Source organism: Artemia sp. Qi Xiang Cuo, chromosome 14, assembly GCF_049724085.1.
Source record: "Artemia sp. Qi Xiang Cuo chromosome 14, ASM4972408v1, whole genome shotgun sequence".
NCBI classification, from domain to species: domain Eukaryota; kingdom Metazoa; phylum Arthropoda; class Branchiopoda; order Anostraca; family Artemiidae; genus Artemia; species Artemia sp. Qi Xiang Cuo.
Window position 1 is genome coordinate 29,699,709 of NC_142807.1, and position 19,093 is coordinate 29,718,801.

General features: G+C 34.6%; 1 protein-coding gene across 1 annotated transcript in view; it reads left to right on the forward strand.

Annotated features, from left to right (window-relative positions):
- Positions 1 to 7,165: 7,165 nt before the first annotated feature.
- The window catches only part of LOC148944355 (membralin-like), a 234,192-nt gene continuing 222,264 nt past the window's right edge, over positions 7,166 to 19,093 (forward strand). Inside the window, exon 1 of the mRNA XM_089100176.1 lies at positions 7,166 to 7,217. Within this exon, the coding sequence (XP_088956302.1) occupies positions 7,208 to 7,217 (10 nt within the window). The 5' untranslated portion in view covers positions 7,166 to 7,207. The remainder of the gene's footprint in view (positions 7,218 to 19,093) is intronic.

Genomic DNA, 19,093 nt, shown 5'->3' on the forward strand with positions numbered 1-19,093 from the left:
GTAACTGTGACATGGTAAACCATGGCAAAACACTACTGAAATAATCCCACTCTTGCATTTCAACGAAAGAAATCCAAAATGAACTTTGAAAAATCAAGAGAATGTAACTGTGACATGGTAAACCATGGCAAAACGCTGCTGAAATGTTCCAACTGTTGCATTTCAAGGAATGAAATCCAAAATGAACTTTGAAAAACCAAGAGAATGTAACTGTGACAAGGTAAACCACAACAAAACACTACTGAAATATTCCAACTCTTGCATTTCAACGAAAGAAAACCGAAATGAACTTTGAAACATCAAGAAAATGTAACTGTGACAAGGTAAACCACAACAAAACACTACTGAAATATTCCAACTCTTGCATTTCAAAGAAAGAAATTCAAAATGTACTTTGAAAAATCATGAAAATTTAACTATAACAAGGTAAACCACGACAAAACACTACTGAAATATTCCAACTCTTCATTTCAATAAAAGAAATTCAGAAGGAACTTTGATAAATCAAGAGAATGTAACTGTGATGAGGTAAACCACAACAAAACACTACTAAAATATTCCAACTCTTTCATTTCAATGAAAGAAATCCAAAGTGAACTTTGAAAAATCAAGAGAATGTAACTGTGACAAGGCAAACCATTACAAAACACTACTGAAATATTCCAACTCTTGCACTTCAATGAAAGAAAATATAAATGATAAAATAAAAATCAATTTAATCAAAGAGTTTAAATTTAAAACGCAACAAAACACTCCTTAAATAGGACAACTCTTTAAATTCCACTTATTACATTCAAAATTAACATTGAACAATTAAAAAAATGAAACTGTGACAAGGTAAAACACGACAAAACACTACTGAAATATTCAAACTCTTGCATTTCAATAAACTGAAATATTCCAACTCTTGCATTTCAACGCAAGAAATTCAAAAATTAACTTTGAAAAATCAAGAGAATGTAAATGTGACAAGGTAAAACATAACAAAACACTACTGAAATATTCCAACTGTTGCATTTCAACGAAATAAATTCCAAAAAGAACTTTTAAAAATTATGAGAATTCAAATGTGACAAGGTAAACCACGAAAAAACATTACTGAAATATTCCAAGTCTTGCTTTTCAAGGAAAGAAATCCAAAATGAACTTTGAAAAATAAGGAAAATGTAACTGTGACAAGGTAAACCAAAACCAAACACAACTGAAATATTACATCACGTGAATTTCAGCGTAAGAAATACAAAATGATTATTGAAAAATTAAGAGAACTTAACTGTGAGAAGTAAATGCGCAAAAAAACGTTACTGAAATAGTCAAATTCTTACTAATCAACATAAGAAAACCAAAATAAAAATCGGAAAATCAGTAGAATGTAACTGTGACAAGGTAAACAACAACCATACAATACAGAAATAATCCAACTCTTGCATTTAAAATAAAGAAATTCAAAATTAACTTTTAAAAATCAAGAGAATTTAGCTCTGAAAAGTTAAACCACAACCGAACACTACTGAAATATTCCAACTCATGCATTTCAACGAAATAAATCCAAAATGAACTATGAAAAATCAAGAGAATATAACTCTGATAAGGTAAACCACAACCAGACACTACTTAAATATTCCAACTCTTGCATTTCAACGAAAGAAATTCGAAATGAACCTTGAAAAATTAAGAAAATGTAACTTTGACAAGGTAAACCAAAACCAAACACTACTGAAATATTCCAACTCTTGCATTTCAACTAAATAAATTGAAAATGAACTTTGAAAATTCAAGAGAATGTAACTTTGACAAGGTAAACCACGACAGAACACTACTGAAATAATCCAACTCTTGCATTTCAATGAAAGAAATTCACAATGAACATTGAAATATTAAGAAAATGTAACTGTAACAGGGTAAAACACAACAATACCCTTCTGAAATATTCCAACTCTTGCATTTTAACGTAAGAAATCCGGAATAAACACTGAAAAATCTAGAGAATGTAACTGTGAAAAGGTAAACCACAAGCAAACACTACTGAAATATTCTAACTCTTGCTTTTCCATGAAAGAAATTCAAAATGAACATTGAAAAATCAAGAAAATTTATCTGTGACAAGTAAAACAAAGAAAAAAAAAGTATGATCGTTTAAAAATATATAAATTAAACTAAATAAATACTAAATGAACTATAACAAATCATGAAAATGTAACTGTGACAAGGTATACCACAATCAAACACTACTGAAATATTCCAAATCATGCATTTCAATGAAAGAAATTCAAAATGAACGTTGAAAAATCAAGAAAATGTAACTGTGACAAGATAAACCACAACCAAACACTACTGAAATATTCCACTCTTGCATTTAAATTAAATAAAATCACAATCAAATATTAAAAATAACGATAATGTGACTCTGACAAGGTAAACCACAATCAAACACTATTGAAATATTACAGCTCTTGCATTTCAAGGAAAGAAATTCAAAATAAACTTTGAAAAATCAGGAAAATTTAAGTGTGACAAGGTAAAACACAACCAAACGCTACTGAAATATTCCAACTCTTGCATTTCAATGAAATAAGTTCAAAATGAACTTTAAAATATTGATTATATATATGTTTGACACTGTAAACCTAAACCAATCACTACTTATATATCCCAAATCTTAAATTTCACAGTAAGAAATTCAAAATGAACTTTGAAAAATCAGGAAAATGTAACTGTGACAAGGTAAACCACAAACAAATAATACTGATTTATTCCTACTCTTGGTTTTATTCGTATGTATTTCAAAATAAACTGTGATAAATCATGTAAATTTAACTTTGTAAAGGTAAACCACAACCAAACACAACTGAAATATTCCAACTCTTGCATTTGAACGTAAGAAATTCAAAATGAACTTTCAAAAACCATGAAATTGTGACTGTGGTACAGTAAACCATATTGAAACAAAACTGAAATAGTCCAACTCATAGATTTAAACGGAAGAAATTCAAAATAAAATTTGAAAAATCAATAAAACCTAACTGTGAAATAGAAAACCATAACGAAACAAATCTGAAGTATTCCAACTCTTGCATTTCAATGAAAGAAATTCAAAATGAACTTTGAAAGATCAAGAAAATGTAACTGTGACAATGTAAACCACAACCACACACTACTCAAATATTCCAACTCTTTCATATCAAAGAAAGAAATTCAAAATGAACTTTGAAAAATAAAGTGAATGTAACTGTGACAAGGTAAACCACAACCAAACACTACTGAAGTATTCCAACTCTTGCATTTCAACGAAGGAAATTCAAAATCAACTGTTAAAAATTAAGGTAATTTTACAATGACATTTTAAACTAAAACCGAAAACTACGGAAATATTTCAACTCTTGCAAATCAACTACATTATTAAGGACAGTACTATGAAAAATTTAGAAAAAGGATCAGCGTCAAGTTAATACATAGCAAAACACAACAGGACCATACCAAAACTAGCAATTACATGTATGTATAACAAAAAATTATTTGAAACATCCAGTAAAAATCCCAGCTACCATTTCTTAAGCACCCAAACCCTATTCAAAAATAACAGCATCAGACTATAAACAGAAGAAATTCAAAATGAACTTTGAAAAATCAAGAAAATGTAAATGTGACAGGGTAAACCACAACCAAACACTACTGAAATATTCCAACTCTTGCATTTCAACGAAAGAAATTCAAAATGAACTTTTAAAAATCAAGAAGATGTAACTGTGATAGGGTAAACTACAAAAACGAACAACTGAATTATTTAAACTCTATAATTTCAACGAAATATAATATAACTAATCTATGATATATCTATTGTATGTATCTGCGATAAGGTAAACCGTGACAAACCACTACTGAAATATTCCAACTCTTGCATTTTAACGAATAAAAACCGGAATGAGCGTTGAAAAATAAAGAACAAGTAAGTGTGAAAAGGTAAACCACAACGAAACACAACTGAAATATTCCAACTCTTGCATTTCAATGTAAGAAATTCAAAATGAACTTTGCAAAATCAGGAAAATTTAACTTTGACAATTTAATCCACAAACAAACACTAGTTAAACATTCCAACTCCTCCAGTTCAAAGAAAGAAATTCTAAATAAACTTTGAAAAATAGGGAAAATATAACTTCGACAAGGTCCACCACAACCAAACACTACTGAAATATTCCAATTCTTGCATTTCAACGAAAGTAATTCAAAATGAACTAAGTAAAAAATAGATTACGGATCAGATTCAATGTAAACCACCACCAACCCAGACTGAAATATTTCAACTAGTGCATCTCAACAATAGATATTAAAAATGTCCATGGAAAAATAAAGAGAATTTACCTTTGACAAGGTAAACCACAACCCAACGCTCCTCAAATATTCCAACTCTTGCATTTCAACGAAAGAAATTCAAAATGAACTTGGAAAAATAAAGAGAATTTAAATATGACAAGGTAAACTACAACAACACACTACTGAAATATTCCAACTCTTGCCTTTCAACAAAGGAAATTCAAAATGAACTTTGAAGAATCAAGAAAATGTAACAGTGACAAGGTAAACCACAACCAAACACTACTTAAATATTCAAACTCATGAATTTCAAAGAAAGAAATTCAAAATGAACTTTTAAAAATCAAGAAAATGTAACTGTGACAAGGTAAACCAAACACTACTAAAATATTCCAACTCTTGCATTTCAATGAAAGAAATTCAAAATGAACTTTGAAAAATCAAGAAAATGTAACTGTGACAAGGTAAACCACAACCAAACACTACTGAAATATTCCAACTTTTGCATTTCAACGAAAGAAATTCAAAATGAACTTTGAAAAATCAGACCTTTGGAGGGGGGAGGGGCCGGGGGGAGGGGGTCGTTCTGTGTCTCAATGCACAAAAAAAGTATAAAAATGGGGGAGGGAAGGGGAGGGGAGAAGGGGAGGGGAGGAGGAGGTGGGAGAAGGAGGGGAGGAGGAGGAGGGGGGAGGGGAGGGGGAGGGGAGGGGGAGGGGGAGGGGAGGGGGAGGGGAGGGGAGGGGAGTAGATGGAGGGAGAGGGGCCCCTTTGGGGGGCCAAAGGGGGGAGGGGCCCTTTGGGCCCCGGGGGGGGGGTCTGAGGAGGGCGTTTGGGGGGCTGGGGCTCTTTGGGAGCTTGGGGGACCTTTGAGGACCGGTGGCTTCCTTCGGGGTTTGGGTAGGGGGATCGGAACCCTTTGGGGTTGTGGTAGAGGACCTCACAACACTGTTCAAATGAAACTTGTGTATTATAACGACCACAGAGTTTCACCCTCAAATCCTCTTCTAAAATCTCTTCAAAAATCATCTTTTAAAATTTCTCTAACTGTTTCACCGAAATAATTCCATAACCTGTCTAAAACAGTTTCGCCCAAATAATCCCTAAATGTAATTTCAGCGTGTTCCTTTTGTTTTTGGCATCTCTGCGCTAATGCATTTCAAATTACTATGAAACCTGATTCCCTCGTTAATCAATTCATCGCTAAGATGTTTCTTGGAGAACTGTTTCCCTGGAGGTTGGTTATTAATATCCTTTGGAGTTCGACCAAAAGAGTTGTTTCCGAGGCAAAGACATTAATGACTTGGATCTATTCCTGGAGAAATGTTGACAGTACCTGTCAGACATTATTAAACTTTGCCTGGAAACAATTTGATTAATGACTGACAGCACAGGTGTTCCAAATTCCCAATCGATTACGCAATCAATTTCTCAGAAATTCATCTCCCCTAGGGACGCTATGCCCATATTTGGTGCCCCGTCACGACTGACATTACCACGTGTTCTCCCTAGGGACTCTATGCCCAAATAAGGACCATAAACCACGTGGTTCTCGTGGGAGTTTTTAAAAAAAGTGTCCGGATCGGGATTCGAAGGGGTCTTGTTCTCGTGGGAGATATTAGGGCATCTCTACTAACAATTACAAAGAAAAAACATTTAAAGACAAAAATCGTCCATATACTGTATTAGAAAAAAACACACTTAAAAGGAAGTAGGTTACTATTCGAATCATATAATATTAATTACTTTTCCTAGAATTTTAGCGAAGAACTAATAGAATCATATTTAGAGGACAAAGCACTTCAGGACAAAAAATTAATTTTATTATTCGTTTCATCTAAATCAGTGGCTCCCAAGCGATTTCAGACCATTCCCCACCTAGGCATTTCGAAAATCCTGACCCCCCTCCCTCTTCAAATTTAAATTTCGTTATTCAAAATTTTGCGCGTAAATAAGGAAGCTTAAAAGGCCATTACCTTTTTTTTCAGGTCTTTCTCTTGGCATATTTTATGCTAATGGAAAATATTGTCTCTATAAACCCCTTTCATACAATGCATAGCACATGCACAATGTTATCATTGTGCCCTTCCGATAGCACAATATTCCGATAGCACAATATTATCACGTGTTTTTTTGGCTCTCTAAGTGCAGATGAATGTGACGTCATTCACAGGAAAAATGTTCTTTTTTCTTCATAATTAAGGCTCTTAAAGTATTGCCAGCCGTTCTGCCCGTGACCCGCAAAATTATTGCTATGTCCCACCGGTGGGGCCCAGTGGCGGATCAAGAGGGGGGGGGGGGTGAGGGGGGCGCCCCCCTAGCGTAGTTTAAAGTAGTGTAATTTACTTAATTAACTCAAGTTTGCGTTAATTAAACTTGCTCCTAACGTAAGTTTATCGGATCAACCTATTTTGCGCCCCCACCCCTCCCTAAAAAAAAATTTTCGGACCAGCCTATTTTGCGCCCCTCTCCCCCCTAAAAAATCCTAGGTCCGCCCCTGGTGGGGCCTGAACCCTATGCTGTGAATCACGGATCTAAATGAAAGAAAAGAAAAGTGAGTTTCCTTTAACAAAAAAAAAAATGATTGACCCAACATCATTTTGTCATATGAGCGGTTTTTGAAAACTTTTTTTGTATTATATGCTTCGCGTTTTTATCGTCTACTTGATGATGTGCTGTTAGTATTGGTGATTATTACTCTAACTTCTTAGTTTCCTGCACTAAACCTTTAAATTAAAATTAGAATTAAAATTAGTTAACTTTTGTTCACTCTATTTGTTTGTCTTTATTATTTAATGTTTTAAGACGGAAAACTAGCTTTTTCTTTTATCTTTTCTTTTTTCAGACTATTGGACATGTTTTTCTAGGGAGATATTTCTACCATTATGTGTTCATGCTGATCGGTAAGGTTTATTCTTTTTTCTTTTAAACGGCAAAAATAAATAGTATAGTATATTATTTATCAATGGTGCAATAATAACTTTGAAGCTCTTAAAGGAGGTTGGTGGTAAGCCTTTCTTTTGACAGGCTATCCATTCTAAATGTTTCATGACTATCGTCCACAACATTCGCTAGGGTAGTGGAAACTTAATTGTTTGAACCCGACCGAAATACCTTCTATACCTATATTATTTATAATTTTTAAATAGACGCAAAACCTATTTACTGGTGTACGTACCGGCGTACCAGTGTACCGTGTACGTAGACGCCTTTGACCAGTAGATAATGTACCATTTGCATCAAGTTTCAGCCCCGTTTGCTATTGCCAGATCTCAGATCTCCAGATCTTCTCTCTGTCAGAAAGATGTGAAAATATATCCAAAGCTGTTGACTAGAAAGTGTTTTGATTGTTTAGATAGTGTTTTATCAGTTACTGAGGCAACCGATAATAAAATTCTGGTTTGACAATATGCAACCTTCACGTATGACCTTTTTGGTATATCCTTCTACAGGCTTCCGCAGCAGCCACAAAGTTGGCAAAGCGTCCAGCCACCAGAGGCCAACCCTCAGACGAGCACTTCTTAATTTGTCTCTATTTGAACCTTTTACTTTTGCAATTTTTTATGATACACCTGAAGATATTTTCTTTTTTTTGTAATCAAATCTCAGCCTGATATTGGTAGCCCTGTCTGTCACTTTCTGCCTTGTAGGCGATTTAGTTGAACTACTAAAGAAAAGCAGTCTTAATGACTGCTTGACTTGAAATGACTTGAAAATGCCTCACTGCATTTTCAAGTTATACAGCCCTTCTTTTATGATATATCTGTTCAGTTGTTCAGATTTCAATAAAGAAGTTCCCAGTGGAAGGATAAATTATAATATTTTTCGTTTTCTATCACAATTTCCTGTTAATTAAGCGTTACTTTTCCCCCGCGTGATTCCTAAATGAAGTCTCGTTTCGACCGAACTAATGACGAACACTTCCTCGCTAGAATTCCGCTTCTCAATCTTCTGCTAGTTCCTTGGATAACGTCGAGTAATTATTGATAACAAATGTGCTCATTATTAGTAAGAAATTTAATCTCAACTGCCAAGTATTAAAGCCCTCGAAAGGCAATTTTTCTGCTCCTGTCAATGTAAAGAAAATATTTGCAGGATGAATAAGAACCAGGTTAAAACTTTGTTTCGTGCAGAGTTTAACAAGAGTTTTTTCTATACAACTTCTATATCGCCTTTTGTCATGGTCGGTCTGAAAATTCCCCACAGTTAGCAGAGAAGTGAGAGGTTTAATGGTGGAGAAGGTAAGTGGACTAAATTCGGTATACAAAGAGATATGGATTCTCTTGCCTAATACCCAAGAAGTATAACATCACTTAGAAAATAATACATTAATTTTTAAGTGTCTTGGACTGCAATGAGACTTTGACTCATTTTCTGCTGCAATACCTTATGCACATGCATACACATATTCAAAATCTTGAAAATGGGGCAAAGTGTCATGTGCTTTTGTTGCGGGGGGAAGGGGGAATCCTAAATGGTATTTTTCGGCCAAAATTCACAAAATTATCCTTGATAAGGGATTGATTTTCTTGACTCTCATGTGCGCATTGAGAATTATACAACTGATTATGCAAAATAACTTCTTTTTTTAAGCAAAGAGGCTATGTGCGTAGTTGTACACAACCCAACCTTGAAGTGTATCAACATATTCCTTTTTAGAACGATTATCGTCTGATGTGTTATAATTTTATGATCTTTGGCTCAAAGTTTCCTATTTTGTTGCATTTTAGAGTATATTTCTTTAATTTTCTTAGGTTCCTTAGACATTGGGCAGAGCTACTACAAAAAATTACTTGATAATCAAATAAGGCAGCAATACAGCTTGTTCTTATTTCGAAGGTATTTGGTATTTGGAGCAATGTTGTCATCAAGGACCAAAGGAAAGAAACTTGTTTTTTTTACAGTATAGAAACTAGCCTCGTATGAGATTTGGCACCAGAATTGCGCAGATGAAACGTTTATCCCATAGACGACACATTATTAGCACTCAAAGGTTTTTTTTTGTTTTAAAAAATAGAGTTGTAAGAAAGAGTCAAACTTTAGTTTAAAGAGCGAGGTATTGAGGAGGGGACAGCCGCTTTCATATACGGAATAATTTCTGTTCGTTTTAAGTTTTAATGTCGCTCCTTACTTTCAGCTAAAAAACGTGTTTTTTTTTTATTTAATTGTTTAAAGAATTCAACTTTCGGAAATATCTATAAAATAGTATAAATAGAATTTTTTTAAATTCTGAGAATTCAGGGAACCACAAGGCGCTCTGTAGCTCAAACAAGATGTCTAGTAAGATGACATTCTTCCATTAATCCTTTATCTTCTTCTTTTTCAAGTCTGGGCGGCTGTAAAAGTAGAAAAAGGATAGCAGGGTCGGTGGTTTTGTGTTTAAAACAGTTTTGCTTGTGTTTAGTAATAAACAGTTTTGGTTTTTTGGAGCCGACTCCCCTTTGCAGTTCATTATTTTGGATTTATATGTGTCTCGAACTTATAAAGCTTCACGTTTTACCTATAGCAATTAATCGGCGTGAGAAATCTAATCAATTGCGCCTTAACTGCACAAATAGAGCGTTGGAAATATTAATTCGAACACTTTTTGGGTTGAACGTGAGCAAATGTGGTGCCAAACGTGCAGGCAGCTTTCTCATGCCCAAATCTTGATTCAGTGTGTGACAAACATACTCGTTGGAAATAATCATAGCCTCTGCGATCTCTCTCGCTTTTATTTGATGATCGTTTAGCACCATCTGGTGAACTTTAGCAATGTTTTTGAGAGTGACTGTAGTTTTTGGAGGTACGACCACCTAGAAATTCAGCAGCCAAGATTTCACGCTAGATAATTATGCTGTATAGTCCCTTTGCTTAGCCTGTAATCCATCTTTGACTTGCATAGGCGTGTTACCTAAAAAAAAAATTATTTAAAAACAGCTTTGTAATCGAGTTTTCCATTTTCACAAAAACTGTTGCATCAACTTAATCAAGCGATTGTCTCGCTGCAACCCTGTATTTAAAAGTTGATGAAAGTTTGGCGAATGATAGCAAAAGCTTGCACAACGTTATTTGCTAGCTTTTATTGACGACTGCTGCCATCTCTACTTTTAGGTCCGCATCTTTTCATAACATCCTCGTAGGTGGTTGTATTATTAATTTTAAATATATAAGGTATTTGTCATAGCATTTGGCAGTGAAAAGTTGATAAAACGAGCCCATTTGCTCTGAGATTTATTCTTTAATATAGCACAGTTTTAGCACAACAGATTTCTTCCTTGGAACTTCATGAAATCGTTCCGCTGTGGATATCAAGGATAATGAAACCATTCACTCAAGATCCTCCATAATATTTTACCACCTTCAATTCGTTACCACCATCAAGAGTCCGGGTTGACAAAGTGAAACTTCGGGCTGAATATTCAAATCTTGGTTTGTAATATCTGTCTCTAGAAGAAACCCAAAGTCATGAGCATCGTTTTTTTTTTTTTTTTTTTTTTTTTTTTTTTTTTTTTTTGAGTATGGCATCTGCGTAATCTCTTTGTTCATAAGTTACTTTTGACAGATAATTGCTGAGATTGAGCATATTTCTTGTGTTGCGAGTATGATTAGATTTAACAATACAGTTAAACTAACGAGTTATAACAGTGAATTCGATGTTATCAGCAAAAACATTTGTTTTATCTCTAATTTTTCGCTGAATAAGCAGTCATTATCTACACCAAGTTTCAAAACGGGTTTAATCAATAAAAGTAATTCGCTGTACAAAATCGCTATTTGATATCGATCAATGTCTTTCTTCAATTTATAGGAAATAGTCTTACCATCTATAGTGCCTGCAAAATGTGTTGAAATTTTTTGATCGAATGATGCAGTTGCATGATGTAGGAAAGTAGCAGCTGTGTATTTGAGGGGCAATTCTATTTTAGAAGGGAGGTGGGGTGGATTCGATATATCACAGAAATTACATGAATTTATGAAAAATATAAAAGGGATTGAGGAAACAAAATCTTTTGGTTCCAGGGGGAGAATATGGAACCGAACCCTGGCTCCTGCAAATACGCAAGAGCGGCAGTATAATTTAATTTCATATATTTATAGATTTTCAGTATATGCAGGGTGACCCAAACAAAATAAAAAGGCTTTGACCATAGATACCCTTAGGGATGAGGAGTTTTATTATCAGCAAGATACTTGCGGTTGTAGTCGGTAGACTGCTTCTACAATGCAAAATTGTACCTTATTGAAATCTTGCCAAACTGACGGATTGGATCAAAGAGTTTCATATAATACGTGTTCAGTTATTTGGCGTATTTAACGGCTCTCAAACTCCGGATTGTCATTCATTTAAACAGGAAAATCCATGACAGGGACCCGACATAGTCATAACCTTCATATACTATAAGCTGTCAAAAAATTGAACTTTATTGAGATCTTGCCAAACAAACGGTTTGGATGTTAGGGTTTTATAGAATACGTATTCATGTATTTTGTGTATTCAACATATCTTAATCCCCAGATTGTTCCTCAATAAGTGGAAAAATTCAAGGCAAGCATCCGAGATAGTCGCAAATATCATATATTAGTAGCTTTGAAAAAATCTACCTTACTGAGATCTTGCCAAACAAACGGATTGGATTATAGGGTTTAATAGAATGCGTATTCATGTATTTTTTTTTTTTTAATCAACATGTCTCAGTCCCTGGATTGTCATTCAACTAAACAGAAAAATCCAAGGCAAGCACCCGAGATAGTCGCAAATATCATATATTGGAAGCTTTAAAAAAAATCTACCTTACGTAGATCATAAAGAAACGGAAGGAAGGAGAGGTTCTAATCTAATACGTTTTCATGTATTTTTCTTTGTATTGAAAATATCTTAAACACTGGATTGCCATTCAAATAAACAGAAAATCCATGAGAGGCATCTGAGATGCCAATAACCCTAGTATTTTAGAAACTTTCGAAATTTTTACCTTATTGGGTTCTTGCCAAACAAGCAGATTGGATGAAAGGGTTTCATTGAGGAGGTTTCATGAGAGGCTTTCATTGAAAAGTTTATACAGCCATGATGGAACTTTTGTCTCATTGTTTGTATTGCAAATAAGGAGTAAATCTTGTTGGAATCATGGATTAACTGTTAGGCTTCTTTTTTCATCTATGTTGATCATTTTGTCTTTTATTTTCCTAATATATATTCCTCAAGCGTATCTCAAACCTCATTTTAAATCAATGAAAATGTTTAAGTAGCTCCGGAGTTTGGAAAACTTTTATTTTCGGTTCAACACTTCTTCTTGCGGAAAGAGAGCGCTAAAATTCCGACTTTCTATCTATTTAAATGTCCTTTTCCTTCGCACGTACAGCAATAATGCAGTATAATCAATACCGGAAATTTTACCAATTTTACTGTAGGCCTATTTAAAAGATTGTCTCTTTCAAGCTAAAAGGTAAAATTTTAAATATAAAGAAAAATGAGCACAAATTCAAAGGACAAATTCAAAATTTGGGTACACCCAAATTTAGATATTAACTTATTCGAATTCTACTCGCATTGAATAAGTTGACATTCATCATTGACCATAATGACATATATAACTTATTACAAAAATAAATTTGCAAAGACAAAAGTTTATTAGACGTTACAAGATTTTGTCCTTGTTGTTTACTTGAGGCATGGTTAGTTAACTGCTCTGACTTTAAAAAAAAAGAAAATAATAATTGACAGCTCTAAGCATTGAAAATGAAACTGGTCATTTGAATAGCTTGTTCTTGAACAGTTGCAATTCCAGGTTTAAAGCTTTATCACCAAGGAAATACCTATTCGCTAGGAGTGAAGATATTCAATTTTTTAAAACGGGTTCTTGAAAATGGTCATTTGCGTGACTTTGCAGTCTTTAGTAAAAAAAAAAAAACACTTCGTAATTGTAACTACTACTACTACTAACAACTCACCGCAGCACAGTGCCGCCTGAGGCCAACACAGCTACGCACGCTCCTCCTCCATCCCAATCTATTCAAAGCCTCCCTTTTTACACCCGCCCATGAAGTTCCCATTTCCTTTAAATCTTTCTTTATGACGTCCTCCCACCCCAGACCAGGACGACCTCTTTTCCGTTTAGCCCTAGACGGTTGGCCAAAAAGTAATTGTAAGAACAATAAAAACAGTATTTCCTTGCGTTACTTCACTAAGTGGTTTTTATAATATACGAGCAGCCCTCCTCTGCTGTCGTTTATTGCTAGGAAGTATTGGTTAACGGCCGTGCTGAGCAAAAAAGTCACATGCCATTAAATCTGGTTTGAGTAATCAGCATTTTGACGAAATCGTCTGTTCCATCAAATTCAGTTATGTTTGGCTTTTCTTTATTGAGCTAATGTTTATTGGCTCGTCAACTACCCTTAAAACCATAAAAAGTGCGTTTTAAGAAGCCATGTATTTTGGTAATTTGTTTTTCACTTAAGCTTATTTGGTTAATAAGACGTATTTTTCAGAAAATGTATTTTTGAATGAACAGAACAAAGGCTGTTACTTTTCGGTAAGATTAGTAATTGTGTATATTGGGTTACTTAAGTATAGTAATAAATGCACCCTAATTTTACTTGATTCTTGGCAGAACTTTATTTCAGTTTTATGTCCAACTTTTGCACATGAACATTGCAAAATAATGTTATTTCATTCTTAAATTTGCGGCGCTTAGTACTGCTAAATATCGGACTTGACTATAATCCTTTATCGAGGTTTCCGATAATTATTGAACTTTCTTTTTGAAAAAGTCAGCAAAGCAATTTTAGGGATAACTTCCCAGTAAGATCATTCCACACCCAAGTGCAGTGTCGGATGAAGCTGTTCTTCAAGTACTCTGTTCTCGGGGTGCCAACTTCTAAATACTTGGAGTGAGCTTTGTGCATTTGTGTCTGTCTTGTTAGTAGGACAACGGGGGGCACAATACATGAAACCTTTAGAGAAGGAGGAGAATATATGTACTTGTAGAAAAAAGCCACCGGCGCTATATCAAACCTATCACTAACAGACTAAAAGCACTTGCAATGCTAAAAGGGCTAAAATAAATCCATTTTAAGGATAGTAACCTTTTACCACTCCTTTCTGGTTATGTCTGGGTTTACATTGACAAACATCTAATATTGGTATCCGTGTAGTGGTAAGCGTGTAGCCGAATCTTTCAGAGCTAAGGGTTTACGTGGTTGGAGATAGAAGAAAAGTCTCTTCACTATAAACTATTCATATATAATTTATTTCAAGATAGATTTACCAGCCAAGCGGTTTGGGATGTGGTCCCAATTCAGGGCGACTAGCTTTCCATTGCGTGGTCGTTGGAAAGTAATTGATAGAAATTTGGGTTTAACGGATTCGGAGTACTCTTATCCCTTTTGTAATCAGGGTGTTAAGGATGTAAGCCATCTTCTCACACGGTGCCGGGAGCTTTCAAGCCTAAGAAAGAGTTTTTTTGGAAAGGATGCCTTTCCTCTTTCTGGTATTCTTGAGTCGAGGGCAAAACCCGTGGTAGAGGCAGTTTGCAGCTACCTTGAGGAAGTTTTGAATTTAAGGAAAAATGTATAGTTAAAAAATAACGAGAAGAAACTTTTAGTTGTTTGTATAAATTTGTTTTCTTGTTTTAATAGTTTAGTTGAAGTTCATTATTTTTGTTAAGCTGATTGAAAATTCATGTATATGGCCTTTTGCTTTTAAATATATTATCTAACTATCTATCTATATTCTACGAAGTCTATATACATGGTTTTAAAACAGACACAAGAGAAGAACTTTACAGACGTACTGCACGAGAGAAACTACTTGTAACACTTCAGAAATCGGCATATAAAATGATTTTCAAGGTTCTTAGCAACACGTTCTAATATATTAAGTGTAGTTCAGGGGATCCTGGATCAGGAAGGCCTGAACTTGGCATGGAATGGGGTAGACGGTGGATCACCGAGCCCCAGAAACCCTGCAGGTAGCGTGCCTAGTGACAGTATGATGAATTTGCAGTAAGAGATATGCAAATTTGGGTGACAACAAGTTTCTTTTGCTTATTTTAATTTTAGATTTTTTTTTTTTTGTTATTGGGTAGGCGGCGTTGGCAATGAAAAAGGGTACCCCAAACATCTACAATTGTCATGCCAAGGGTCGTAGTTGATTGTGTAATAAAACTATTGTATGAATAGTTACTTATAGGTGGATATATGTCAGAGGTAAAGATAGTAAATTATTTGATTTTTCGTTTTTTGATAGAATAAATTTAGAATCAGAAGACTTAAGAATTATAATAGGTGTGCGTAGATTTTTTTTTTTTATCAAGTGATAAAACCAACCCTAGGTCAAAGTTAAGATCTAAAGTACCCCTTATCGTGTCTTTTCAATTCTTCCGGTCCAATGCGAAGTGCGTTTAGTGGAGCAACAGGAAAGAAAAACTTAAATATTTTGGTAGGTTTATCAAGCCTAGTCTTCATATAGTAAAGAGGAAATTAGAGAGGCGAGAGAGAGAAAATGAATAAGATCTAAGGACATGTGATAAACCAGTTATGATTAAATTTGAATTAGAACAGAACAGAAAGGTAGTTCCGAAATCAGGAAGCCAAAAGCCAAATACTGTAGAACCTTCTAGACCTTGTATGCCTTGGGCGGGAAACAAGCCAATGAAGTTGAGAGATTTTTACAAAGAGTATTAATAACTAAAAATTTCTTTTACATTTTTTTTAGTTTGCAGTCAGTTGAAATCTCCGTTGTTTTATTTTATTTTAAGGGAAAATGCAAAAGGTTGATTTTAAGATTGGTTAAAAGTTTGTTAAATAAAAATTTAAAAAAATAAAACAATTGAATTGGGAAATTAGTGAGGAAAATGCCTTGATTTGATCATCGAAATATTTGAAAAATCCTCTTTTTTAAATTTTTTATAAAAATGGTTTTGGTTACCGATATATTTTTACTGTAATGAATTTTTAGTTCTCTTCGATATCTGTTAATTTTTTTTATGAAGAACAGTGCATTTGTTACTTAGGTGTAGGGACTGCAAATTCTCTGCGAACAAGATAGTAAGCGTGACTTAAAACAGTGACATTTCAATTTGATTATTATATGAAAATTTTTATGAAAATGATGAGTGAACACAAACTTCCATTTGGAACCATAAAAGAACTATAAGAAAATATCTGAAGAAATCTACAATTCGTATCAATCCTGCAAGACCCGTGGAGTCACTGATAATATGATATTATGTGTGGATATTTTTTTTTCCTTTAAGTTTCTACTCGTAACTGATTTTATGTCGGTATAAAGTGCCTTAAATAGAAAATTTTGTTGGGTTTGGAAAATTATTTTTGATTAAAATAATTTTGAAAAAGGGGGGGGGGGGATCTGTAAACTTTTGAATGCAAGTCTTGGAACAGGAAAAATGAAACCTATTTTTAATGCAATGTAGGTCAACTTTATCTCTGAAATATATAATGGATTCTAGAAACCCTAAGAAGAACACGAGTGTATAGAATTTATGATGCTTTTGTCTTGTGGAAATGGGAATCAGAAAAACTAGGTTTATAATACCAGAAAGTGGAACTTGGTAAATTTTAATATAGTAGAAAGTGTTTCTAAGAATCTTAGAAATCCTAAGTTTTCAAACACCTTTGGTCCTCAGTTTTATAGATTATGAGCAAGCGTTCGATTCTGTTGATAAATGAGCTTTAGTAAAGGTTTTATCCTTGTATGGTATACCAGACAAATACATTAAAGTGATTAGTGTACGAGAATAATACTGCTGCGGTTAAGGTAGGAAATGAGGTTAGCAGCTGGTTTCGTATTAAATCAGGAGTTAAGCAGGGTTGTGTTCTATCCCCCTTTATATAAATTATTTTGATGGACTTTGTCTTAAGGAGCACAGGAAAAGCAATGTGAGACCAAGGAATCAAATTGGGAGGAGAAATTCTCCTGGACTTAGATTATACTGATGATGTAAGCATCGTAGATGAAAGTGTGAGCGAAATGAATGAAGTTTTAGAGGTTTTGCGAGTTCAGGGTGCTAGAATTGGTTTGAAAATTAATGTTAGGAAGACTAAGTCACTAAGGCTAGGAATAAGTGAAGATGAAAAGGTGACGTTGGGTAATGAAAAGATTGATCTGTTGGGCAGCTTCACTTACCTGGGTAGTATTATAAGTAAAGATGGTGGGAGCAGTGAATATGTTAAAAATAGAATAGCCAAGGCTCAGGGTGTTTTTTCACAGTTTAAAAAAAGTCTGGAAGAATAGGAAGATAAGTCTACCAACCAAGATTAGAATCTTAGAAGCTACAGTGATGACAGTGGTCAAATATGGCTCTGAAGCATGGACACTCCGAAAAGCGGATGAAGATTTGATAGATGTTTTCCAGAGAAATTGCTTAAGGATTGTTCTGGGTACCCGGCTGACTGACCGTATTTCAAACAATAGGCTATACGTAAAATGTGGTTCAATACCGCTTTCTAGGTCTATAATGAAAGAAAGGTTGAGGTGGTTAGGGCATGTTGTGCGGATGAAGGATGACAGATTGCCGAAGATTGTTCTTTTTGGCCAACCATCTAGGGCTAAATGAAAAGCAGGTCATCCCCGTCTGGGGTGGGAGGACGTCATAAAGAAAGATTTAAAGGAAATGGGAACTTCGTGGGCGGGTGTGAAAAGGGAGGCTTTGAATAGATTGGGGTGGAGGAGGAGCGTGCGTAGCTCTCAGGCGGCTTGGTGCTGCGATGAGTTGTTAGTAGTAGTAGTAGTTAGAAATCATATTGTATACGGATTTCTGAAGTGTTACAAGTAGTTCCTCTCGTGCAGTACTTTTGTAAAGTTCTTCTCTTGTGTTTGTTTTCAAACCATGTATATATACTTTGTAGAATAAAAGAATAGTTTATAATAAAGAGACACTTCTTCTATCTCCCCCCACGTGAACCCTTAGCTCTGAAAGGTTCGGCTACACGCTTACCGTGCATAACCAATAAGGAGGGGTAAAAGGTTTACAAGGAGATTGCGACGTATATCCTCCATTTTTGTTTTATTACTAACCACTAGCAATACATACTTGAACTTGTGCCAATTTTGACAACTTTTGCCAAATCGTCATTGTCATGAACATGCGAATTATTTTATATTTGCTCCTAGGAAGACTAAACCTTATTCTATTTCTTCTTTTTTCCTGTTGTTGCTGTCAAACTCATCTCAGTAAGGGTTGAATCTTTGATTCTTAATTAGTCAGCTTGTTTTAATGTTTGTGAGATAATCCTTAGCGGCTGTCTCATTTCTTCGTTCTTTGATTATCCCCTTGGGAATTTGTGGTTACAATCTGGGACAATAGGTATCCCATTAAGAGAGACCAGTAAGCTGAAACTCATAAACATCGGGGGATCACTCCTTCTAGATTAGCGAATAATGTCTCTCTCGTGAATGTCAGCGAAAGGGATCGTGTGAATATTGGCCTTGGTTCCTTAGTCTCAAGTGAATAAATAGATTGTAGTCACGAAGTTAGTGCTTAAGTCTATCATATTCTTTTCCCTGTTTTTATGTTTTGTCGGAAGAGAAAATATCTGTGAGGTGTTGTTAAAATACCATCTAAGTATGAAATACTTGTCTGAATAAATCTCAGTTTTAGGTTATAAACATTTTGATTAGGCTGTTTACCATATACTTTTAATTAGTTGAAGTTTTAACCTTTCATAATAATTCAAAATTGTTTCAAAATGAAGTATAACATATTTCCTGAGGCGAGACCAAAAAGTCTTTCCTTACCTAGGATTCTCAAAAACTTTACAGGATACAAGTATTATCTAC